The 27,834-nt window shown below is 31.9% G+C and overlaps 1 protein-coding gene across 1 annotated transcript; it reads right to left on the bottom strand.

The window, feature by feature from the left end:
- Positions 1–23,671, bottom strand: MGAT4C (MGAT4 family member C). Its single transcript, XM_023504326.2, has 4 exons — positions 23,576–23,671; positions 18,168–18,319; positions 9,280–9,427; positions 1–2,096 (listed from the first exon to the last, which is right to left on the bottom strand). The coding sequence occupies exons 2-4, from the start codon at positions 18,264–18,266 to the stop codon at positions 940–942; spliced, it is 1,404 nt and encodes a 467-aa protein (XP_023360094.1). The 5' UTR covers positions 18,267–18,319; positions 23,576–23,671; the 3' UTR covers positions 1–939.
- Between the last annotated feature and the right edge of the window lie 4,163 nt (positions 23,672–27,834).

Below are 27,834 nucleotides of genomic sequence, written 5' to 3'. Positions count from 1 at the left end.
CTCCAAGTCCTGAGCTCTTTTATTGGCACTATTTAGAGGCTTATTATGTGTCAATATCATTTTTTTTTAAAAAGAGTGTCATGAAAATTATTTTTTCCATTAATACAAGTCATTGGGAAGGGTTTTTCCAAACCCCATTGGAACTCGTCTATAAATACTTGCTTCTTAGTGACATTGTTCATTTCAGATATGATTGATGAGGGATAGATATATTTGAGACACTTAGGAACTTAAGTTCCCCAGGGAAATCAAATTATCATTCAAACTACCTCCAACATTCTTCTTGACACAAATGCTTAACATATACCATTTGGTGAACAAACTGGACCCAGGTTCTAATACAGAATCAAACACACTGTCAACCATTATTTTTCAATAATCATTGTCCAACTAAATTAGCATATCAGTCTTCACATTTCAAATATATCATATTAATCCATATCATTTCTTTTGGCATTCAAATACAACTGGCAATACACTAATAAGATTACATTATTAAAACTGTATTTAAAATGAAAGCAACATTAACCATGGCATAAAAGTATCAACTTTCATCAACTTTAATACACAGATATAATGAAGTCAAATTATTTTGACAATGTTTAATCAAAGCTACCAATTTGGATGAGGATTTTTCTTATCAAGCATTGTCTTCTCTTGAAAATCCAAGGATAACAATAAAGAGGGATTTGAGAGATTCAAAGACATGGATGAAAACTTTTTTTTTTACTATAAAATTCAAAACATACCAACAAACTAATGTTTATATATTGCCTGGCTGAACTAGTAAAAAATAAATTGCTTTTGTTTGTTTTTCAATGTCCCAGATTTTCATTTTTAATAAAATTAAGTCATCTGTTGGGGAATAGTACCTGGTGCTACCCAATTGACAGTAGCACTCCCCTATTAAAAAAGAAGACCTGGTTCAGGAACATAGAGTCATTGATTTACTGGCTGAAAAGTCCAAATACTAACACTCCTGATGATCAGCCATTCTTTTTGTGTTCTGGTGGCAAGTATTCTTATACAGTGAATATCAAATGGAATTTTGTGCTTCACATCTGCCATTTCAAAGTTTCCATTTTGGAATTCCCCTAGTCTCAAGTAAGTGGCACATTGTTTTCCCTTTTTGCTCCATCCTATGTTTTCCCCAACTTCCAGAGCTCCATGATGCAAAATGTCATTCTGTCGGTCTTCTGTTCCAGTACTCACTTTAATTTTGCTAATATTAATGGGTTTCTCAAATACAATTACAAAATAATCTCCTACTGCAGGTGCTTTGGACCAAAAGTACTCATCAACACTGCTATATGCTTTGCTTGCATCATAATTTTCAAATACATTCATATTTGTATATAGTTCTGCAGGTGGATTGTCAGGGATGTCAAATGAATCCTCTTCAAAGTCATCATCTTTTAATTTGTTCTCTGCTCCTTTGTATGAGGAATAATAGCCTATATGTTGGAACAGAGAAGGTTTAAAGCGCATAACATCCTTTTGAGCCAAGAGACTCCGAAAATGAATTAGTAGCCAATCACAAGGCATTTCCTGGTAAAACATTAACAAAAAATGTGCCAATCGTGGGAGATCATGAGAGTGGTAGAGTTTTCCTATGTAGCCCAGCTTGGAAAATTCCAGAGTCACCCAGTAAGAGCCTTCTCGCGATGTAATCACTTTCTTAATGGCAGACAAGAAATTTTTTGAACATCGAACATCATCTTCTAACATTACATAATAATCTGAAATATTGGCACAAAAATTAAGAAGGAAAGCATAATCCACATTCTGTTTGGATCGAAACTTAACTCGGTCATTTGGATCATTATAATTTCTTTTAAGGCCATCCAGGATTGGGTAATATTCCTCAGGAGCATGTATGACCATTAAACGTCCAGCAATAATGTGGTGAGCAAATTTCTGTGTAATATCTCGTACCATACTGTCACACCAAGGTAAGTCAAAATCTGCTAGGTGAACCACTACTGCAATTTCTTTCAGTTCTTCATAACTGGATTGTTCAAATATAGACTTGATTGTTTCAAGCAAATAGTTTCCTTTTTTTCTTTTGACTGATGAAAGTCCAACTGTCAGGTACTCTGGGCAAAAGAATTCAGAAGGAAGATGAATTAGATGCTTTGAAAACCACATAACAATCAAGGTTGGCCCTCAGGGCTGCTACTATTACAAGTAAACTTAGTAAATGAAGAAATATAGGACATTTTGTGATTAAATTATTAAGTCACATATAAAAAAGCTATTATGATTTATGTGTAATTGATTCTTTTTTCTGGGAAAAATATATTACAAGCATACTAATAAGTATGCTGTTATTTTAAACATTTGTTTATAAAATATAATAGGGTGTAAATGTTCTAAAGCTTAATATTCCTATATAAGCCTATTAGAAAATAGATAGCTATTTAGATAATTTAAAAGTATTAAAAATGGAAAAGAGAGTCATTCAAAGTTATGGCTAACAAACTATCCTCAATTTATGCAAATGGAAATTAAAGAAGAATCATTTAAAAATTATTTTGTGATTGAATGATTATTTTAAAGTTTTTTTGTTTAAAAAATTGTTCTTAGAACACTTACATGACATTTTTCATTTGTGTTAAATTTTTTTCAATACTTCCTGCTAATATAAAATTCTGCTTGATTTTCATGCAAAATAAATTCAGTTTCTTTTATTCAAAGAGTCAAAAACTCTTTGAAGTACATTGTATTGTTGAAAATTTTCACTCCTACGAAAATGTTTAGCATGTGGTTCCATGATATTGACATTATTGTGCCTTCTATTGTGCAACAGTTATATTCTATTTTCCTGCAATGAAACATTTTTTTTTTAAATTTCAGACACAATCTAGAACATGGACACTTAATCCAGAGCAGTCTTGGGATAGATTTTGGGGAGTTAGGGGGAGCCTATTAAATTGGATGGAAAACAAGGCAAACAACATATATACATCTTTATTTTTTACTACCTTCTACTTGAAATTTAAGTATTTCCTTCAATTGTAATTAAAAAAAGAAACTTTATTCTAAAAACCAGATTGACCAAGGGTTCTATGATGCAAACAAGAAATTAAAAACTCTTGATGTAGAGTTGAAAACATGAATATATTTAATAATGACAACTAGGAAATAATATAATCTTACTCGAACATAATAATGCAGAGAAGGTGATAATCCTCAGGTTGGATGGAAGATAAGGAAGTTGATGGTAGAGATAATACAAAAAAAGGGGAAGCAGTGAGGAAGTCCAGAATTCTCCAGGAAAAACAAAAGAAAACAAAATAAAACATACTAAGAATAATGGCTACTATTTTTACTAGGAAGGGTCTTCTAATTAGTGATCTCTCAGTGAAAAACTATGAAATTGTTTGGAACAAAGTTCTTATAGCCAACTCTAAAAGATCAGGTTGGCAAGTTATCTGGGACAGAAGCCCATCATGCATGGCAGAACACATTTATTGGCAAATAGTGGTTTTATGTGGGTTTTTTTTTTTGGGTCAGGAATAGGCTATTAAATTGAAATCCATGGGAAAGTAGAAGTTCCAGGAGATACCAAGGGGAGTTAAAAACAGTTTATCAGATTCAGAAAATAAGAAAAGTAAAGGCCCAGTTATTTTGCTTTCTTTCAGGGAACTTGCTATTTATATTTCTTTCCAAGAAGTCAGCTACTATGTGTATGCTCAATATGAATTAGTAACATTGATAGAAGATAAAAATGAGATTGGAAGAATATTTTAATTCTCTAGACATTATCAGAATATATGAAGTATCCCTTAATAGGATGGAAAACATAGTCCAAGAAGAAGGTCAAAGGGGGAAAAAGTTATGTTAAAGAATCCAGTTGAAAAACAAAACCAATACTGCAGAAATAGTTGTGCAAAGATAAAACACTAAGAAAAGGAAGAATAATTATTTAATGACCAAAGCAATATAATTGATATAAGGCTTGTTACAGACTTAAATTGAATTAAACTCTACTCAAACTAGCTGTTTGAGATTAAACAATAAGTTATTCTTTCATATTCTAGTGTAAGCCTGAATATTTTATACATATAGTTATAATGTAAATTAAATATTAAAAAATACAAAAAAAGCTGTCTCATGAAGGTGAATTATTCTCTGATGGATCAATTCTAGTGGGAGAGATTGAAGATGAATGGTGATAAAATGATATCTAAACAGGGACTTAAAGGGAAAGAAGCATTTCAAATAATTGAACTTGTGGAAAACCTCCATACTAGTCATGGAGATATACAATGGCAGAAATGGGCAAGGCATGATTGCTGAATGGTTAGCATTTCAATTTGAGTGGACCATGAGATTGCATGAAGAATATTATGAAGTATGGCTAGAAAGATGTCTGTATTTAATGACTGGCTTGTATTTTATATGTGAGATAGTGTGAAGTCATTAATCTCTTATGAACAGAAGAATGATAGGATTAAACATGTATAATAGAAATATATTGGTGATAAGATGAAAGATCATTCAGAGAAGGAAAATACTGAAAATAATAGGTACTAGTTAGGAAGCTATAGGGAACAAAGGCAGCAGAAGAATGATGTGTGACTGAACTGAGTTATGGAAGTGAAATTGGTAAGAAAATCTGTTTAGTGAGTCAAAAGAAAAGAATCAAAACAATATATTTTAGCAACTAAATGTATGTGGAAGATAAGAGAGATCAAGAAAACAAAGATTACTGCTTGTAGGGAAAAAGAAATAGATAGTAATTTATTAATAATCTACTAAGGTTTTATCAACTCCCTCTTTTAGGATGGGGAATGGATTCTCCTAGACATGGACAGTGAGAAGCAAGGCTTTCTTCTTGGTGCAGGTATCTAAAACATAACAGAAAGCTTGCCTTTTTTCTTTCAAAGTTGAGGATTATTATCTACTTTTAAAGATTTATATTGAGGAAAAATGATGAAAAATGTATGTATGAATGTGTGGAATAGGACCTGGAAAAAAATCTCTTAAGGATTGAGTTCTGAAAAAGCTAAACCAATTATTGCCAGAGTGGCAGTTTTCTATTACTTTTAATTTGCTATTGATGATATCAGTTTAAGCATTCCTTCAGATACTCTCTTCTCTCTGGATTTATGAGACAATATCTTCTCCTGCTACTTGGTGATTATTCTTTCTTGATTTCCTGTGCTAGAATATCATCTGTGTGCCACAAACCCCACCCCTTTATGGGTGAGTCCTCTTATCAAAGAATTCTCTTATTTTCTCTTTTTTTATGGTCTTCCTGCTACTATGGGTTGAGGTAAATTATGATTTCTGTGGAGATGACTATATATTCCTTTATAGATCTCTCTTAAACTCCGGTTCTGATCTAACAACTATAGGTCCCCACCAAGATATTCTCTAGAAACATTAGATTTAATATGTCCCAAATGGAATTCATTCTATACCCTTTAAGGTCAAAGATTCTTCCTAATTTCCCCATTTCCCTTGAGGATACTACTATCCATGTAGTTAACAATACTTATACTTAACTCTTCCCTCCTAATCCTCATATCCAATTAGCTGCCAGTGCTTTCAAATTCTATATCCAAAATTTGTTTTATATCTACTAAATCCTTCTGACCACTTCTGATTTCTTTCTCTTTGATCTTCATTATTTATTTATTTATTTTTTTGGCCTAGACTATCACAATAGCTTCATAAATTTTCTTCTCACCTCCACTCTTCCCAGTCTTCATTTATGGGCAAGTATAGGTCTGATTATGTCCTTCAAAAATTCTTGAAGCTTCACTGACTCCCTATTTCTATTAGGACAGTATGTAAAATTCTCTGTTTTGGTATTTAAATCTTTTCACAATGTAGCATCACTTTGTTTTTCTGGTTGAATTTGCCTTTATTCTCTTATCAATTCTACATTCTAGTCAAATGGATTTCCTTGACACACAAGAATTTATGTCTGATCTCCCTGTTTTCATGCCAATTATTCTTTATTCCTGAAAAGCTCTTTTACCTTGCCTCAATTTCTTGAGATCTCTGATATATTTTAAGGCTCATTTCAATATATTTTCTAATTCATAGTTATAAGTATTATTTTTTCATCCTATAGACCCCTGGGACAAATTCCTTTGAATGTTTTTGGTATTTCTTTTTCTTTATATATACCATGAGAATGTAATCTCCTTGAGGGTTGGTACCCTCAGAAATCAGCACATATTTTGAAAATATTAGGAGCTTAATTGATGATTACTGAACTGAACTGAGTCGGCATGGTATGGTAGATTTAGTGATAGAGCATCTGGGTTTGATGCTATCACAATCCTAGTTGTTTGCCCCAGGTCAATGAGTAATTCAATATTCAATATGCTTTAGTTCCAGTTTCTCACTGTGAAATGAGGATGATTATATATATAATCCCCCTCTCAGAGTTATTGTGAGGATCAAATGAAATGATGTATGGAAAGTGCTTTGTAATTCAAGTTTTAGAAAAATGTCAATTAGTATTAAAAGTAGTAGATATGAGGGGAAAAGAATAATGCAAATGACTAAGAAGATGTTGTTAAAGAACAAGACTTGTTCTGGGATATTGACTTTTTGGTTGGGAATCAAAGCTGAAAAGGAACAGTAAGAAAATGTTCACTCTAATACTTGATCACATTCAGAAGTCTTTAAATTGAAAATGGAATGAGAGAGAAAAATTCTCAATCAGATGTCATGTAGAATTGACATTGCACAGAAAGAATAGAAAATAAAGTCTCCAATATTTTGTAAGGAAGAGAAAATATATCCATGGTTTCAAGTATCTATGTACCAATAAGCATAATGTATGTCAAAAATAAAACAAGATCAGATTTTAAGACAAGGGGATGAATATAATTTCAGAGGTAACATTGAATCTTGGTCAAATGGGATACCTGCGACAGCAATGGAAGTATAAATTTAGTTCAAAATGAGTAAAATAGAAGGAACAGGAAAATAGCATTATACAAAAATGTAGACATTACTAAACCTGAGGGATAAAACATATTAGCAATAATAATAATAATGGCTAATATGTGCTTAATACTGTATAATGCATTTAGATCATTTTTCTCCTAAATGTGTATTAGATAGTATAAGTATTATTGCTATAGATATTTTACAGATGAAGCTCAAGCGTAGCTAACATGAATAGATAATAGAACTTAAATTCAAATCCGAGTTTTCTGATTCCTTTCATGTAACTACACTGCCTCTAACTTTGATGGGAAAATTTTGTGTACAGCTTGAAGTAAGGAAAAACTGAAATTACATTATTGTGGGAGTAGACTGCATCCCACTCTGGACAGAGTGATGAATTTGATTGATGAATTACTAACTGATTGAAAAACTGCCACAGACATTTGATAGAGTTGTCAGAGCCGAGTTGTGAGACTGCTTTTAGTTACTAAAATTTTAAATTAATCTAAAAGAAGGTTTCTAATGAAGTATTTTATGATTCTCATCTTGACCAAATTCTGTACAATATGTCAATCCAAAGAAGAATTTAATTAGATTAGATGTAAAGACATTTTATATTTACACACTTATCTATCTAAATATAAGAAGAATTTATTGTATCTAAAACATTTAAAGGTATGCAAAGTGTTTCCTACAATCTTGTGAAATGAGTGCATTTTAGGACTGAAAAAATTGAAGTAGAGAGGTGTCCAAGGTCATACAAGTAAGTTAGAGTCTGAACAAGGATTCAAACAGGTTTTTCCTAACTCCAAAACTAGTGATCTAGCCACTATGTCACTTAGTTGTCTACAAGTGGATACAAAATTCAAACAGGTCTATTTTAAACTATTTGACCACAATGTACAAAACTAAGCCCAAATGCTTAGAAGTCACAAGTCTTATTATGGAATGGAATTAGGGGATTTTGTAGCACTCACAGCTTTTTCCAAAAATGTGTTGGATTGCCTCATGAAATAGTGAATATCCTGATATTGAAGGTTTCAAGAATAGACTAGTTGATCATTTGTTGGGATGTTGTCATTACAGGGCCTGTAATGATTATGATAAATGACTTCTGAGATTACTTCCATTTTAAAAGATTCTATATTTTATTGATTCTAATTGAGATCATGTGAAAATCTGTAATATATGAGTCTCAAGAAACATATATATGAAAATGAAAAGTTGAAGATTTCAGATCTTTTCTACCTCTAATATCTGATTATTACATTAAAGTGAATTCTCACTTTAAAAAGAATCAGATTTTCATAGTCAAATGAGCAAAACTTTTTAACTTTAGTGAAACAATGAACAAATAAAGATGGTACCAATGTTCACTGAGCAAGAGTTTTGGCTTTTATAAGTAAAGGTTGACTTGGCAGGCACTTATATGTTGAATTGTTAAAATTTCCTTTCTACAAATATCTCCTTTGGTACCTTATTTCAGTTCTTAAAATTCTCATTAAGATACCAAGTCCTTTGGAAAGTAAAACACGTTTCTTGAAAAGCCTAGCACATCTGAACCATTCTTTCATTAATACTTCAAAACAAATTTATTTATCAGATTAGCAGACCAAGGCCCTGAGGGAAGAGTCTGTACGAAATAAATATTTTAGGAGAGAGAAAGTGAAAATGAAAGTCTAAGTTGGGTATTGAGGAAGAATGACCTAAATGGAGCAAGAATATGGGGGAATTTTGAAGGTTCTCATTATGGAGAGCAAGGAGGGAATCAAAAAGATAGGGATTATGAGTAGAAAGGGATCGGGTTAAGAAACTCAACTAAAATGATATGGTTTAACCTTTGGGCTTATGCTAGTAATTTTAACTTCATAGATTATCACAGAATCTGAGAAAGAAACAAAAATGCATGAAGGCCAATACAGTTGGTGAGAAGCCTTTATGATCATGCTTCTGAAAAAAGGCTTTATATTTTGGCTATAACATAGTGACAAAATGGATAGTAGAGACAAAATCCATTTCTCGTGATTTAGGTGCATTCATTGACACAGCAAAAAATATAAATATGTAACACATTTTTCAAGGTTTTTTTAAAATTTTCTATTCACGCTGTTTATCTGATACCTCAACATTAAGTTAAAAGTGGAAAAGGAAACCAAACAGTTATTTTATCTACAATGTTAAATTTTATTTGATTAAAAAAACTGAACTGAGTAGGTTTGTCAATAATTTTGGCACATAGAAAAAGTTTTAAGATTTTTTTTTACTATATTGAACATAATTAAGTAACAATACCTTAGATCTGTAAAACACTAAACTTTTTACAAAGCACTTTCACACACTTATTAATGTAAGGATACTTACTTTTTCTTGGTAATGGAGTGCCAGCTAGATAGCGATAGGTGACATTTATGGCTCCTGAGAAATTAGATAAATCTTTAAAAGTATGCACATAACGTTCTGAATTCAGTTGATGTGTGGATGTTTCTCTAATGAGCTGTTTGTCTCCCTTCTAAATGGCAAGAAAGAGGTAGAGAGAAAGAGTAAAAGGTGCACATGGATGAAAATCTCTCTTAAGCAATGAATAAGGAAATGTTGGACCATAGGGTGTCATATACATTAACATTTTATCTTGGCCCATATTAGGTGCTCAAAACATTTTAATTGCATGAATTATAGTCCATGTCTGTATATCCCTCTATCCTTCCAACATCTAAACATTGTGGTAGATAGCACATGCAATAGATACATAGAGATTGGATTTTTTCCTCTATCTTATCTATAGCTGACTGTTCCTTTCACTTTTATTATGGTTTATAGCTGTCTCTCAAACCATAGATTTTCCTTTATGCTTATACTGACATTGCTCAAATAAGTAAAACATATTCATCATTATCCTTCTATTCTACTGTGTGGAACAGTTTGGAAATATTTCTTATAACTATATGTATGACATTAAGAATATGTTGGATAGATCAATATTGTGTTTCTGATCTAATTATGGTTTTGCAAAGTTGATTTTAATATGTTTTATAACTATTCAAAAAAAAACCCCTCATAGGTTCATTAGACCATATGGATCATTAGTCCAAACATAGATTGATAGTTGAAAGGAATCTTAAGACTTCTCTTAATTTGATCTAGATCTTATTAAGACTTTAACATATCTATATCTTGGTCAACTCAAAATGCTAGATCCTATTACCACAGACTCCAAAATATTTTGTTGGATGAAATTGTTCTGAAATATTCCTTTAGAATACAGACGACTTGGCATAGTGGGAAAAACACTTACCTCAAAACTATGAAGAGCTAGTTTTGCCTCTGAAACATATTGGTTATAAAATCTTGGGTAAGTATTTTAATCTCTCAAGATGATAGTCAGTTCTCTAATACTATTTTGTAGGGAAGATGGCAACTTGAATTTGTAAAGGCAGTTTCCTGGCCTGGGAGTTAACCTATATAAAGAAAATCACAGGTCTAATCCCGCTACGTATCCTTAAAGTAGGGGGCCATTGGTAGGGAATTGATGATAATTTCAGCTATATAAAATTTCTTGTTTCTTATATTTGTTGTAATAAGATTTAATCTAAAATTGTTTTTGATGGAAAACTCTGTTTATGAACATATACACACTCTTGGGTATTGCACTTTCCAATAAAAAACTTTTCCTTATAGTTTTACAATATAAATAGTTGTCAATAATTTAAAAGTAATGCAATCAGTATATTCCATTTGAATTGTATAAGTTTTCACTTAGTGATGTTAATTGAATTTACAATGATACTCAATTTATACTTAAGGGCACCCAAAGTCTATCCTGTATGATGTCTCTCAGTCTCAGTCTCTGTCTCTCTCTGTCTAAGCTTTTACATAACTATTCTAGGGTCAATTCAAAATGCTAGATTCTATTACCACAGATTCCAAATTCTTTGAATGCATACACACACATACATACACATACATGTATATGTAGGGGGGGGTGTTTGTGTGTGTGTGCGTGGGGTTGCATCTCCATACACATAAAATGCCATGTATACATTTGAAAATTTGAATTAAGATTTTTTAAAATTAGTAAATCGGGACACTGTTTATTCAAATCATTCTCAGCATCAAATTCCTTGTTCTAATGCAATATTCTTCACCACCTGTAAATTCCCAGCATCATCAGATTAATAATCCTTACCTCAGTGACAATGCTAATCTTAAGGTTTATATGATTTTTTATGTGTATTATACTAAAAAGGAAAAACAAGCTTTGGAGTATAAATTCAAACAAATTTGTAAAAGCTTAGAGTTTTTTTCCCCCTGCATAGAATACCACTACACAAAATTAAAAAATGAAAGACATGACAAGACACAAAATAAAACACATAAAAATACTTTATTAAATTTTCTAACATTGTTTTCTTTACATATTTTTATGATAAGCAAATAAAGAAAGTAGACAACTGAGTTATTTTATTTGGCTGCTTTCCAGAATCTATCTGGACTCTTCTTACATATTCTACAAATTATTACATATTACATATTCTACAAATATTTTGTGGGGGGGGAGTGGGGGAGAGCGTACATTAAGATAAAGAACCAGTTAAACTATAAATATAGGAAAAGGTAAGGAAAAAATTTACAAAACTGCTACTATGTGTCAAATGCTTTTTGCAAATATCTCACTTGATTCTCAAAACAATCCTATGAGGTAGGTATTGTTGTTATTTTTACAGTAGGTGAACTTAACCTTTTTTATATGGTCTGGTAGAGGATTCAGATCCCTTCTTAGAATATATTTAAAAGTATAAAATATATTGATGTATAAAAATCAAATATATTGAAATACAGTTATTAAATATATACATATATAAATGTAATAAAGTTAATGGATCCTAGGTTAAGAATCTCAGAGATTAGAAGCTAAGTAAAGCTTAAATGTTAATTCACAGATCATATCAATATGTCTATTAATTCACATTGCTAACTCAAGCTGATAAATATAGTATTAAACTTGTAGAGATAGCCACCAAATGGCAAATAAAGTGAACTGGGCTTTGCCAGAGTGATCTAAGATTTTATCTAGAGTTAATCTTTGAGGCTCATAATTCCTTTTTTACAGAAAGAATCTAGTTATCAAAATAAGCCCTTGATAATTTTGTTGCCTTTTATATAAAATTCATGCCTAAGGAGCATTGTTTTAATCTCTTATTTTTTTTTCTCTTTTAATCTGATTTCTTTTCCATTCCTGGCAACCAGTTATCATCCTAATTGAAGGTTTCATTACAATAGTGCAGTTCAGAGTTGTTAAACTCATTGCCTAGCTGGCAATTTCCTAGTGAAGCCAGAACCAGATTAAAATGTCATTGGGAAATATTTAACATAAGAAAAAAAATATGATAAGAGTACAGATAATGTTAATATATTGTTTTTAATACAATATACTTTTTTTTGGAAATATTTATCCATGGTTTAGTGGTTCCTGTTTATAAAGTTAGATAGCACTGGTATTTTTGTCACTTAACTTGTCTTCTGAGGTCTATTAATTCCTTTTTATATTGGTTCTTGAGTTAGAATATCTGGTGACATAATAGTTCTGCCTACCAACTTTGGGCAGATCAATTGATTTTGATTTCTTGCCCTATGAAATGATAATAATATTAAATATAGAGATTAGAATTGCATTGGGTCTATGATTTCACTGGTATAGTGATCTCAGAGATGGAGATTGAATACCTTCTCTGTACCCTATATAGTCTTAGAGAGTTATCCAGAAAAGAGAATTCAAGTGGCTTGCTCAGAGATAAATAGCCATTGTGTTTCAGAGGTAAGACTTGAATTCAGATCCTTCTGGCATTAAAGTTGGTTTTCTTGTTATTCTGTCAAGCTGAGAGCTGACTTTCTCTTCATTCTTCCAAACTAAAGATGATGCAATGGTAATTATGGAAGTGATAATGTCATGAACAATAATATCTGCATTATCATTTACATGGATTAGTTTGGAGGAAAGGGTTATGCAAAATGAGAAGCAGTATCTAAATGAACTGGGAAACCAGGTGGAGTAGTGGATAGATAGAATGCTGTCCTGAAGTTAGGAAGATTCATGTTGCTGAGTTCAAATCCAGCTCCTGACTTTACTAGCTTGGTAACCCTTTGAAACCCTGCTTAACTTCTGTTTCCTCATCTGTAAAATGAGTTGAAGAAGGAAATGGCAAACCACTTGAAGTATCTTTGCCAGGAAAACTCCAAAAAGAGTCAAAATTTACAAAAACAATATTACTAAAACATTTCACTCTTAGTCACAATATATTTTGATAAACTATTTAAAAATAAAAACATAATAGCCTTGCCTACAAAGCTGATCTTAGCCTTGCTGTCCAGCTTTATATGATACTTCTCTCTTTGCATGGACCTGATGCTCTGTATTGTACACTCATAGAGTACCTTTCCATGTCTATGACTATTTTTTTCTGCTTTACTCCTTCTGTTTTTAAAATTATTCTTTGCTTTTTCCAATTCTTATCTTTGCCTGTTGAAATCTTACCAGTCCTTTAAGAGCCAGGTAAAACACTTTCTTTTCCTTGAAGCCTACTCTGATCTTCCAACTGGAAGTGAGATCTTTGAAATCTTTTAGAATGTTTTCTAATGCATTATATCTTCCTTCTCATACACTTAAGAGCATTCTAATGTGCATTTGTCATAAAGTTTTAAATGTATTTGCATACATAACATTATGGCATTAAAGAAGAGACATTGGATCTTTCTATGTTTCTAGTGTACAGGTGTTAATGCCTCTTCTTTAATGCCATACATTGATAAAATCATATCAGTTTCTGATATTTAACCATGCAAGAGTGCCAAGGCTTTGGGTCTTTAGTAATTGGGGCTATGGTACCTTCAGGATCATTTGCCTGGAATTTACATTGGTTAACTTTCCTGGATGATAGCCAAGGACACTGAATTAGAAGCATTTCCCAAAGCTTTTAGCCTTAAAATACTGGACTTTTTCCTTTGGTTTGTGAGGAGAAATGATGGTCAAGATGGTGTTTTGATCAGTCAGGTACATGCTATCTTCAGTGTCTCCCTCAGGATACCTTGTTGCTTTAGTTAGTCTGTCTTGCTGGCTTTGTGTGTGGCAATTGAGTGGTAGCTAATGGGAATGGTTGGTCATTTCATCATGGGAGTTACTTCCTCAGATGATGACTGTGATGGTGGGATTGGAAGCAGGACCTGAAGGTAGGAGTTGGAGGAGTGCAACCCCTCCACTTCTCTGACACTTCTCAGGCTCCTGTGCTGATCTGGCAGTTGAGGCTTATAATGATAAGGGAAAAAAAACAAAATTCCACAATGATTGTTATTGCTACCCTCAATCATGGTCACAGAAGTTCGATTGGAAAAAGGTCTGGTACCTAACTCAGCTTTATTTCATTCCAGAGCCAATCTAATTTTGTCCATGCTATTATTGATTCTGTAAACATATGCATACATAATTATTTTCATATCAATTCCCTTTCTAGACTATGGAGTTTTTGAGAACAGGGATTAACTTTTTAAATAATTTTTGTATCTTTAACACTTGTCATTATTGTTCAGGTAATATTCTATGATACATTTATTGATTTGTGATGTCATCACTGTGAATACTTGGATTTTGGTACAATGTGAGTTTCTTAAGAATAGGAATAAAGTTGTGGTCCATTTATTTAAATTTCCACCCTAACATTTGGATGATTAAAAGACCTTAATAAAGGCTTACAGGAAGTCTTGAGGGCTTCTTTGGAGCAATTGTGAGAACACATGATTAAGAATTTTAGAAGATGAGACTAGGAAAATGAAGATGGATTGTGGTGGACACATGGAAGATGGTCCCCATGATTATGAGATTACTAGCAAATGGAAGTATTGAATTTAACCTAGTTCTGAGCACAAAACTAGAATTCAACTAACAAGGCAGAGTAGAACAACAGAAATATTTTTTTTTAATTTGAAATCATAAAATCTGGGTTCAAAATTTCTTCTATCAGTACTGATATAACATTGGTTAAATCATTTAACCTTACTGGGCCAGTTTTTCTTTTCTAAAATGAAAATATTGGACTAAGTGAGCTCAAACTATAATCTTACAGCACTAAGATCTCTTCTAGCTCTAAATTTATCATCTAATGTTTATGAGAAAGTTTGCTAAATTCTTTTCTAAAATTCAGGTGTACCATTTCTGTGGAATTTCTTTGGTTTGTTGACATTTTGTTGTTCTTTTCCTTGGGATTTTTTTTTTTTTTGTACTTTGGAAATTAGCTCATTCTATCATGTATCACCATGGACAAGTCATTTACCTCTGTTTCCCTCAGTTTCCTCATCTGAAAAATAAGCTGGAGAAGGAAATGGTATAACACTCCAATAATTTCTCCAAAAAACTCCAAATGGGATCACAAAGTGTCAGTCATGACTGAAGACTACTGAACAAAAGGTTTTTCTGACTCTTATTTGTGTTCATTCCTGATATATCTAAGCTTCATGAGGTCAGGGATCCTGATATTTATTTTATATCTCTTTCAGTATGTAGCCCAATGCCTAACTCAGTAAGTATACATTTTTAAAGACATGAACATAAAACTCAGAAATAAATACTGAGATTATACCAGCTTTTTAAATGATCTTTTATTCACAAGGTTTACAATGACTTCAAAGGGGGCTCTCTTCAGGAGAACTTTATACAAAGGTATCTATAAATAGTGATCTTCTGACCATTAAGTACAATAAAGTACTGAAATTCCACTTGAAAGCTCCTGACAAGCAGAGAAGATGTTCATTGAAGAAAACAAAGAATGAATATTTACCTGTACTTTACATTACTGGTCTAATTTATAAGGGACCAGAGTGTCACTTCCTTCTCTAGACACAGTTAAAGAAAAAAAATGATTTTCAAGCAAGAAGCAGTCATTTTTTTTTCTCTCTTTGCTCTAATAGCTTTTTACCATATTGCATATGGTACTCACTTTAACTTCAGATAGAACTGGGTTCAAGACTTGTGACTCTTGATGCTAGGCAAACCATGTAAACTCCTGATGTCCCTGGGTGGCTTTCTAAGTTAATGAATGGTTGCTGATCTGTTTAATAATAGCTAGCGTTTACATAGCACTTTTAGGTTTATAAAAGGATTTTTGATATGTTATGTCATTTGATTTTTATGACAATCCTAGGAGGTTCAGGTTCTATTAAAATCCCCATTTTACATGTTATGAAAATATATATCAGAGGTGGATCCTTGAGCTCATTTCCTCCTGATTTCAAGGCTTCTTTTCAGTACTAGTACCTTTTATGTAGGTTTTAGATTTTTCCCTTCTCAGATTAATGCTTTTGTGAAGGCAAACTAGGCCACCTTTTGTCTCAATTATTACCTAATTTTTAATTACTGAATGACAGTTGCCTCAGACAAATTGAGAACCCTGGGAAGACCTTAGTGTAGAAAGGCCAAATTCTCCCACTGAATCCAGAACCATCTCCAGCTGTTCTGAGCTATGTCTTGCCACTGGACTCTGATGACTGGAGAATAGAGGGAGGCTCATGACTTTGCACAGGTCTGCCACATTTAATTCCAAATTCACTTGCAAGTCAAGGCAATACCCAACAACAATAAGACTTGGAATTTATGATGGGATTTCTTTACTATTCAATGATGAAAGAGATATATTATTGTTGAATTTTACAGATAAGGAAACTGAGATTTGAGGAGGCTAGTGAACTCCTTGCGTAGCATGGATAAGTCTCAGAATCATCAGTCAAATGAAGGTTTTTTGATTCAAATCTGTGTCCTGTCCTTACTAAACTGCTCACCCATAAACTCTATTGCCTTCCAGACTTAAAAACAACAACAATATACAGAAGGGAAGAGAATCATTTCTCAGTGACATTCATGACCAGACCCTTTAGTGTATTAGCATCTTAATTAAATCACTATTAAGCCAAGTGTCCCTCTGCCCTGCTTATCTCAATTACTATTCATTGGCTGAATTGGATTGTGGTGAACATGAAAGGTATCATCAAAGCTAAATCTAAATATTTGTTGAACATAGAATCTGCCCTGACTCTGATTCAGCATCCTGATATAAGAGATGATTCAATAGTAATGCCTTTCTGCTTGTCTCCCACTTCTCATCTAGATCCATTTATAAAGTGGCAGCAAAATTGCCTGTATAAACCAGAGTATCTCAGTGTTTTTGTCCCCTGAGGCATAATCAAGAAATATGGATATGTCTCTTGGCCCAATTTGGGCCATTTAGGGCCATTCAAAAATCAATTCAAATGTTAACACTATATAATGGAAGGGAAAATGTCATTTTTTTAAATAAACAAAACAATAATAATCATTAAAAGGTACTTGAAAAGCAAAAGGGCTTTGAGGAAGCATAACTAATTCTTAATGAAACAAGAATTGGTTTTCTTTCCATATTTCAAATAAGTGTCAATAATTTCAATGTATTAAGTGGCACTAATTGATTCTGCAAACATCGAATGGGCACATTCAAATTGGAGGTACTTATTTAGACCAAATATACAATAGTATCAGAGATAAATCTCTAAAGATCATAAGTAAATGAGATAATAGAGAGATCTCTAAGAAAATAGGAAAAAAAATTCTTTATTCTTTTATCAAGGGAATATGACCTGAACAGACAAAAAGGATCTTGATACTTCTTTAAAGTTTAGAGTATGTAAATGTTCAACTCAATAAGTATTCAATTCACAACAACAACAACAAATCTAAGAAAGAAAAAAAAATTAGATAAATACAGATACTGTTATTACATTGACCTTACTCATCTCTCTAACTGAATAGTTTTTGGTAACTATTTTCCAAACTAGGAATGTCTTGAGTTTGATTCCGAAGTGAGGATGTAACTTAGGATAATGGGTAATTTTATATGTGTGTGTGTGTGTGTGTGTGTGTGTGCACATGTGTGTATGTATATATATATATACACACACACACACACACACATATATATATATATATATATATATAATAAATGTAGTCTTCATCTAATTAAGCCCCTCATTTTATAGATAGCACTCAGAGATTATCACCTGCCCAAGGTAATACAGAAAGTAAGCTTCAGAGGTAGGATTTAAAATCTAGATCTCTAGATCTCTAAATCCCAGAAGAGTGATTTCTCCATTATGCCAATTTGCTTCTGATTGACTAAGCTGCAATTTAATCCTAAAGAGCTCTGGTCTATAAAATTTAATCTTTCTAAGAAACTTACCAAGACATACCCATCTTCAATGTACAAGTTCATGAATAGAAGGCAAATGACAAGAAGTCCTAAGAATGACACTGCTGAACGTTTCCGCAAGCATCTCATTTTATCCAGTGTTATAAAATAAGTCTCATTTGAAGAAATACTTATGTTGTCTCCTAAGGGAGAAAAGCATAGAAGTGCTCAGTTAATTTTGATTGTCACTATTTATTAGCCTCATATATTAAAAAATCTGAACTGTGGGGAATATATCATACTAACTTTAAATGAAATTAGTTTTCTAATTTTGCACAGAAAGATGATATAAATTAAAATGAGGCCTTTGCATTTTTTAGTCATTTAATCCCCAAATGTGCAGGAGGACCTGAGATGTACTGGTTTGGTGACCCTGGACAAGTCTAATTTCTTTCTACCTGAATTTCTTCAATATGAGTGCGTGCTACTCAGGATTGTTATAAGGGTCAAACCACATCCATCAGCACAATGCCTGGAAAATAGTAGCACTTAATAATGTTTATTTTATTCCCTTCCTCCATTTATATTGTATTAGGTGACAAATATACCTAATGGTCCCTACCATATACCTAACTACAAACACCTGCATATACTAATGACCCCTGCTTTCATTCAGTTCCATCACCATTCCTCTACAAGTCGTGACTGCTGCTGCTTTTAGAAAACACTATGGGAAAAAATAATGGAATTTTAATAACACTATATAAGTTCACAAATTGAAGCAGAGATGCATCTCTGCATATCAAGAATCTTTAGAGGAATTGACAAAGGGGCAGATAATTTTCTTCTTACACCTGGAGTTAATGTGTCCCAAAATATCTTGCATTTTATTATAGAATTTTAGAAATAGAAGGGACCCTAGATATTATCAAAACCTAATCTTCATTCTCCTCTTATTACAGTCATTTGCCCTAGTTCTCTTTGTGAGTATTGGAAATTCTGTCATTCAGCATTCATTTCAATTAACAAACATGCACTTAAAAAGCAAATGCCACAAAAAGGGTAAAGTGATTTAAGTCATTCATGTCTTGATTTTATTTTTATCTATTTTATGTATCTATCTCATTTATCTAATCTATTTTATCTATCTATCTACCTACTCATCAACTCATTTATCTACTTACTTACCAATCTATTTATTGTGAATTAATTCAATAGATTATTCCCTAAGTACCCAAATCTCCCTGGAATGGGAACTGGGATTTTGACTGAGGTTAAAGAAAGAAATAAAATGGAGCATGCAATGATTTTCGGTATATGGTATCTGAACTTTAGGATCACATGAGATTATTTTAATACTTAAAGGAAAAATCACTAGAAAGTAAAAAATATATACAGAAAGGAAGGAAGGATATATCAAAGAAACAAAAATTTTGCTTAAACATGTTCTTTAATCTAGGAAATGAATGGGAAAAAAAAAAAAAAACTTTCTAATTAGAGTTGAAAAGGATTTCACTGATGATCTAGTATGAGTCCCTGATTTTGCAATTGAAAAACTGAAACTCAGAGATATTATTTGACTTGCCAAGAATCATCCAACCCAGTGTTTTGCTTCTAGGCTTCAGTTCATGATAATGCATTGATTTACACATAGATTCATGATCTTATCAGCATTTATTCCATTGCTGAAGTTTACAACCTATCCCACAGCTTCTTAGTCCATGCAATATTTTTTTCTTATCCTTCTATAGAATAACTATTCAATATGTTAGAAGTCTTCCTCTACCTTTTGAAATATTTTTTTTGTGGTATAGAACTGAAATGATCAGACTGCCCATGTGTTATTCTTATTTTTTCTAGATCAGGACTTCTTAAACTTTTTTCCACTTGCAATATCTTTTTGCCTTAAAAAATTCTATATAACCCCGAGGCATATAGGTATATAAAATAGGCATACAAATCAAACATTTTCTGATAATAAATTAGAATTGTGACCATCTACATTCAGTTCCAAAAACCCATACTGACTTGCAAACCACAGTTTAAAAATCTGTGTTTTAGACAACTTCCTCACTTCCTCTTTCAATAATACAATGACTTCTTGACCAAGACTTTGGGCATAAAATTCTTTGGTAATATGTTGTTTGTTATTTATATGTCCACTATTCATGTTTGTATTTTTTTGTCACTTGAAATTCTGATTCTTCTGAAATTATTGTATTTTGTGATTCATTATCATTTAATATTATCATTAAAATCTTTGTGGGGTTTTTTTTAATAACCTTTTCTAGCAGAGAAAAACTTGACATGGAAAGAATGTTTCAGTTTCTAGCTCAATCTTTTTTTTTTTCAATTCTCAACTCATTATTATTCATTGCAATGTTTATCATAGATATATGTAATAAAGAACTGATTAAATGGACTGCCCTATGTATGTTGTAACCTGGCCAATGTACAGTTTTCAATGATCCATTCTACACTCCATGGATGTCTAAGCATATCTTTTCTGAATAATTAAGGATCTCATGATGGGATTTTTCAAATGTCTTATATCTTAAAAATCACAATCATCTAAAACAGGAAAATATGATGGACACAAAAATATCAGAGTCAATAAAATGTAAGTTACTTAGGAACAAGGATTATCCCATTTTAACTTTGTATAATTGATGGGAAGCACAATGTATTGTGCATAGTATCTGCCTACATACTTATTGAATTGAATTCAATGTTTAGAGAACCCTTCTTCAATCTTGACCATACTAACGTAAAACTCTATTTAGTGGAACCAAGACACTAATTGATAGTATATACATTCTTTGAAAGCAGAGACTCTTCCATTTTTTATATTTTTGTAATACCACCAGAGCCTACCACAGTGATTTGTGCATAGTAGTCACTTAAATGCTTAATCATTGATTTAATATTTGGATGAACAGATGTCTCCCTGATTTGTTATTACTAGATAGTGACATTCAAAAGACAATTAATCAAATTATGTTGGTGGTTGGGTCTATTAAACATTATGAACAATTTTAACATACATGAGAGAGATCCTGCTTGAAGATAGCCTCTTGGGCTATTTTTAGAATGCAAAATCATTTTTAATAGAAAAAGAAGTAATTAAAAATCAGAGTATTCTCTATCATTCTCAGTCATTTATGCATTCATGAACATGTGGTCTTCACTAGAAGACCATCTGTGATAATCTGTTTATTTTTATTTTTCTTTCTTATATTCCCATTATATTTTCAATATGTGCTCTTGGGGGAAAAAAAGAGATGAGAAAATAAATACATGTACTAGTTGTTTCTGCTATCTTTCATGTCAAATTTTCCTGTCCTTTATGATGAAACTGAATTCTCACTTCCTATAAGTAGCCTTTTCTCCCTTCAATTTTCAATACCTTTCTACTGTCCTCCCCTCCTTAACAATATTTTATTCATCTGTTTCATAATATATTAGTAAGTTAAATCTTTTTTATTTGTTTTCCATATATTCATTTTTTATCTTTGCCAATAGAATGCAAAATCTTTAATAATAAGGATCACTTCATTTTTCATGAGTATATCTTTTGAACTTAGCAGTGTCTGCCATCTAGTAGTTGTTTAATAAATGTTTGCTCATTATTATTGGTTTATAATAACAGTACTCACAATTTTTCTTCCTTGTTCTCTTGGAGTATTCTTTCCTTTGCTTTACCATGAAAAATCAACACATTGGAGCTAGTAAAATTGTATGCACTATCACATGGATTTCTACTACTTGTAGCTGCTCAATCCAGTTATTCTTTCTTCATCCTTTTAATAGTTATTCCTATTTCAATTGGACAGTATTGTTATAATTGACCATCTACAGAAATGCTAGCAAATATCTTTCACTTACAGTGTATTTGTTATCGTTCAGACTCATCTCTGTGTTTTGGGAAAATCTGACAATCAAGTTTTTTGTAGGTTTACTTTCTCTTCCATTGCTTTTCACAATTTTGTTCAAAATATTTTGTTTCATATTATTTTGAAAATGAACTTATGCTGTTTTTATTGTTGTTCTGATTTTCACTTGACAATGACCATTACAAGAAGATTTTTGGTTTTGTTTTGGGTGCATTTGGTAGATCTTTGTTTAACTTTTCCACTTCTTAATCCTCTGCAGCAGATATTGGTACATAAACTGCAATTGTTTTCATGGTTGTCTATTTATATATTTATTCTGAATATTGCAAGGTGAGATCAGCAGATAGTCTGGGAAGTGATGTGTTTTACTCTCCTTGGATTCATGATGAAACCAAAAATAACAATCCTCGTATATATCTCTTGGAAAAGACTCTCTGTGAAATCTTTCATTTAGTTATATACTTTTTATCTTCTGGTTTCATTTATAAAGTGATTGCTAACATAGAAATAATTCAATTCATTTAGCAGAATAAAAACATATTAGTAATTAGGTAGAGATTTCCCATTAAAAATACTAGCAGTTTTGGGCATTTAGATGGGCCAGTGGATAGAGCACTAATAACCCTGAAGTCAGAGGACCCTAAATTCAAATCTCACCTCAAACACTTAATACTTACTATCCGTGTACTAGGCAAGATATTTAACCCAAATTGCCTCACAAAAATAAAGAAACGGGAAAAGAAAACTAGAAGTTCTTGAAATATATAAGAACTTTGATGAATTCAGTTAGCAATTATAATTATCCTCACTGTCCGAAAATGGTTTTTGGCCAGGGTGAATGTACTTCTTTGTTTTCCTAGGGATAGGATTGCCAAGGGAAAAAAAAATAGAAGGGAGTCATTGTAGAAATTTTTCCTTAAAATTCAAAGAAGAGAAAGAACTTCAGAAGGAATTAGAAGCAAAACAGCTTTAAAAGTAATATGTTAAATTTATTATCTATCAAATAATGCAAACTCCACATAATAGAAGTTCTTGGTTTTATAAATGCTGTTCTGTAAATAGGAACATGTTCTTTTTTCCTGTGTGTTCATCAAATTCAGAATAAAAAATAAGATAAAGAATATTAATAGTTGTCTATTGATAATCTAAAAAATGCATGTTTGTATACCTTCTGATCCTTTTCTGATGGTGTACTTTTTTTTTTTTTTAACCATAGAAGCATTAAAAAGGGCCCTCAAAGACTGAATGTGATTTTTGATTTAATTTCTTTCATTTGTCACTATGACCAAATATCCCATTTTCTAATAATGGTCAACCTTCTTCTGATGATCCTTAATCTCTCACTAAGACAACTCTTTATTTGTATAACTTTGATAAACCAGAGTCCCCCTCCACAGCACAGTAATGCATGAGGGATTCTATGAATATTAGATTGGGAATATAATCATCATCTAAAACATTGTTTTTGATGGCAAAAAGTTTCAAGTTCCAAATAATTAATTTCCAAATGCATTCTCAGACCACAGTTCACGTGTAATTGTATGCTACTAGTAGTGGTAAACCAACCTCTTTTATTTTATGAGGTTTTCATCTGGATCCTGATAATTAGGATGTAGAAACTGGATAAATCAATCATCTGGTAGAAAGTAAACTTAAATCTTCTTTACCTGGATAGAATTGCAGAAACATAATTAAGTTTTGCATACATATAACAAAGTATCTTCAATTTAGCTGAATAATAAAATATATAACATTTGATTGATCACTACCGGAAATACTTATAATTGAATTGTCTAGGACAGCCAGACTCAAATAGAAATGGGGAAATTAAAGCATCCATAAGTATACCTATGGACTAGAAAAGTCACATGTTAACATTATCTATGCTTTATTATATACTTATTTTGTTAAAAATTGTCAAATTACATTTTAATCTGGTTTACTGTCATTGAAGAATGTTGTGGATGACATGCTTGATACTGCCAAGTATAAACCAGGCACTCAGAATAATTATCAACTTATTTTTTCACCTTTTGAGTACAAATAGAGGTGAAAATGATTCTGGCAAGAAATGTGCCCATAGAAAGTCTCCTCTTTTAGCTAACACAGACCAAATAAAGAAAACTGATAAATTTCTAGTATGTGGCAAACAAGATTTCATACTCTTGACATGTGAATGATGGGGATTAGGATTACTTGAGTATCTATTGAAGGAATTGGTAAGGTTTAGTTTAGAGAAAAGGAGACTGAGGGAAATATAATAACTGTTTTCAATTTTCTGAAGTTCTGTCCTGGGCAAGCGAGATTAAGTTTAGTCTATTTGGTTCCAGAAAGCAAAGCTAGACACAATAAGAAGAAGTTAAAAAGAAGAAAATTTAAATTACTTATAAAGGGTGAAGAGAATTTCCTTATGTCTAAAAGTAACAAGTTTTTCACTGGTTGGTGGTATTCAAGTAAAGGATAATTAACAACTTGTCATGTGTGTTAGAGAGTATATTCTTTTAATGGCATGCTTGAGAGGAAATTCTTTTGAAGATAGAGGACTACCAAATCTTAAAATTCTGCATATACGAAGTAAGATGCTGTATTTAGATCAATGTTTATCTTCAAATCAAAACCAGCTATACCTTTGCTTTGTTTTTGGTAAGGGGACTAATTTTAACACTTTTCAAGTGTTTTTTTGGCTATTTTGCAATGGATTTAGGGAATCTTATAATTATCTTTAAAGAAGCCCCAAATCTTTGCTATTTTGTACTCCTTACTGATTCGCTTTTGCTGCATTTTCTCTGTCTTTGTCCTCAATTACTTTTGTAATTGAAAGTAAACTCTCCCCACAACCTACTCCTTGCACTTTAAAAGTTTTTCATATGATTTTGAGTGCATTTAATTTGTTTTGAGTGTATTTAAATGAATTAACTAAGCATACAATGAAAATATACATGTGAGACAAGTAAGGGAAATAGATGCCATTGTTTAGTCCCTGGCACATAGTGGGCATTTAATAAATGCTTTTTGATTTAAGGAAATACAAAGATGTTGAAGAGGCTTAAAGAGTTAGTATTGACCCTATATACATAAGTCCATTGACTTAAACCTAGTTCTTTCTTATTTTTTCCTATCTTAAATGACTGACCTCCTTCTGAGTTTTTTCATACTGATTAACTTCCTGACCCATAATTTTGGACTAAAAAAAATATTACATGATTATGGTCTTCAAGAGCCTGTTTTTCCAACTCTTGACAATTTACGACTCCCCTCTAGTCAAATTCATCTAGGTTGCAAACATGCAAGAAACTTAAATCTACTTTCCTTGTTCTAGATACTTCCACTGAAATAAACTAGCTATGGACAATCTGTTCAGATGAAGGAAAATCTCAGCTTCTTACCACAAAGAGCATACCTGCCTTTTTTTTTTCGCTGTTCCTTTGTATATACTCTGTTCATATTGACTACCTGAGAACTAATTTTTTTCTATCTTTTAAATCTTTTTCACCTGACACTTTTTCAACCAGATTCCTGTTCCTGGGACTGTCTAGTCCCCCTGTTTTCTTAGTAAAACAGATTTAGGATGGGTATAGCACCAGCCCTGAAGTCAGGAGGAGTTCAAATCTGGTCTCAGACACTTAACCCTTCCTGGCTGTGTGATTCTGGGCAAGTCACTTAACCCCAATTGCCTCCAAAAAACCCCAAAAAAACAAAAAACAGATTTAGGACACAATTTGAGGAAAATGAACACTGGATTCTTTCTTCCAACCCCACCAAGCTCCAGTTCATATATTTTTCTTCTTTTTGTATATTCTTTTTGGAGTTTGTTAATTCAAAATTCATGATGTTTTTGTGCAAACCATCCTCCATACAGTTAAATTTATAGTCCTCAAAGATCTAATCATGTTACTTTCTTCCACAGGAAGTTTTCTGTTATAACAAGGATTAAATAGCATTTTTCATCTAAAGTCTTTTACAGTCTAGTTCAAACTTCTTGTTTCTGGACGTTTTTTGTTTCTAAAAATTAATTAATTTTTTCAAGGCAATCAAGGGTAACTTATCTGGGATCATAGTTAATAAGTCTCAAGTGACTGAGGGTGGATTTGAACTCAGGTCCTTCTGACTCTAGGGCCAATGCTCTATCCACTGCACCACCTAGTTGCCCCCCATCCATTTAAAATTTTTTAAAAAATACTTTAAACATATTTTGTTTTAATGTCACTTTTATGTCTCAATCTATCCCTTTTCCCCCTCCCTGTACTCATAGATATCCTATAAGATTTTATTTTAAAGAAAAAGACTAAAAGATTGTTTAACAAATTTCCCTAATCAACTAAAACCTATACTGAATCCCCTACTTTCTTCTTTATTATTATTATTATTATTATAGCTTTTTATTTACAAAACATATACATGGGTAATTTTTCAACATTGACTCTTGTAAAATCTTCTGAATGTAGATGACTCTCTTCGTTACTGAACAATTGGAATTGGCCTGAATCATCTCATTGTTGAAGAGACTCATGTCTATCAGAATTGATCATCGTATAAACTTGTTGTTGCTGTGTATAATGATATCCTGGTTCTGTTCATTTCACTTAGCATCAATACATGTAAGTTTCTCCAGACCTCTCTGAAATCATCTTGCTGGTCATTTCTTACAGAACAATAATATTCCATAACATTCATATGCCATAACTTATTCAACCATTCTCCAATTGATGGGCAGCCATTCAGTTTCCAATTTCTAGTCACTACAAAAAGGATGTCACAAACATTTTTGCACAAACAGGTTCCTTTTTCTTCTTTACTGCTGGATCAAAGGGTATGCACAGTTTGATAACTTTTTGAGCATAGTTGTAAATTGCTCTCCAGAATGGTTGGATAATCCCCCACTTTTGCAGAAAAAGGGAAGGTATTTTTTCATGCTTCTTTTCAACCAGTGTTGAACACTAAAATCAGGCAGAGGTCAGGTTTATTGTCATTATAATTACTCTCTTCATTTATGATATGAAAGTCACTTTGTATAGTTTTCCTGATCATGCTGACATGATTTTGCAATGATTCATAGAAGCATTCCAATACTTTGATATGTTTTTCATACTTACCAATTATCAGTATAATTCATAAAAATTCATGTATCATGTACCATGTTCCACAGTCAATATACAAAGTGATAGTAGCAGCTTATTGAACAAAATTATATGTTATAACCAGATTGGATTTTTATGAAGGTTGGATTGAGGTAGATAAGAAACCATGTGAATAATAAAGTCAAAGATTTCGTGATTCTATCAGAAAAAAGTTCTTAGAAATCATGAAACCCACTTTTCTTAAATATGAAAAGTAGAGGAATAAACATTCCATAACATGCTATCTAGTATCTGTCTAAATCTAGGAGTTAATATTATCTATAATAGAAAAAATGCTAGGTGTTTTTCCAATAAAATAAGAAATGAAATTTGTGCCATAGTTGTTTTCCATATCTATAGAAATATCAACTTTAGTAAAAACAAACAAAAAATTGAGAAAAAAGTACTAAAAAAGAAGAAAGAGAATTATAGATTGTTCTTGTTTTGCACAATAAATGATTGTTACTCAGAGATACCTAAAATTCCAATTGAAATTTGAAACAATTTCAGTAGATTATCAAAATATAAAATAAACATATAATCATTAATCTATTATGTATTTAAAAGTCTGAAGAAATTGGAAAGAAAAATTCCATTCTAAATAATGGAATATACAAACAATTTGGAGTAAATTTACTGAGACACATTTAGAAATTATAGAAATACAGCTATTAAACACTCATTATGGGGAACAAAGGAAGACAAATG

Source organism: Sarcophilus harrisii, chromosome 5, assembly GCF_902635505.1.
Source record: "Sarcophilus harrisii chromosome 5, mSarHar1.11, whole genome shotgun sequence".
NCBI classification, from domain to species: Eukaryota; Metazoa; Chordata; class Mammalia; order Dasyuromorphia; family Dasyuridae; genus Sarcophilus; species Sarcophilus harrisii.
This window is presented reverse-complemented; position numbering and strand designations above follow the sequence as displayed.

What these genes read in the sequence shown, in the direction of transcription:
- MGAT4C (XM_023504326.2), bottom strand. Translation starts at nt 18,266, where the DNA reads ATGAGATGCTTGCGGAAACGTTCAGCAGTGTCATTCTTAGGACTTCTT. An exon ending in TTGAAGATGGGTATGTCTTG is followed by an intron (nt 9,428 to 18,167) that starts GTAAGTTTCTTA and finishes CTTGCCATTTAG; the next exon opens with AAGGGAGACAAACAGCTCAT. An exon ending in CACTCCATTACCAAGAAAAA is followed by an intron (nt 2,097 to 9,279) that starts GTAAGTATCCTT and finishes TCTTTTGCCCAG; the next exon opens with AGTACCTGACAGTTGGACTT.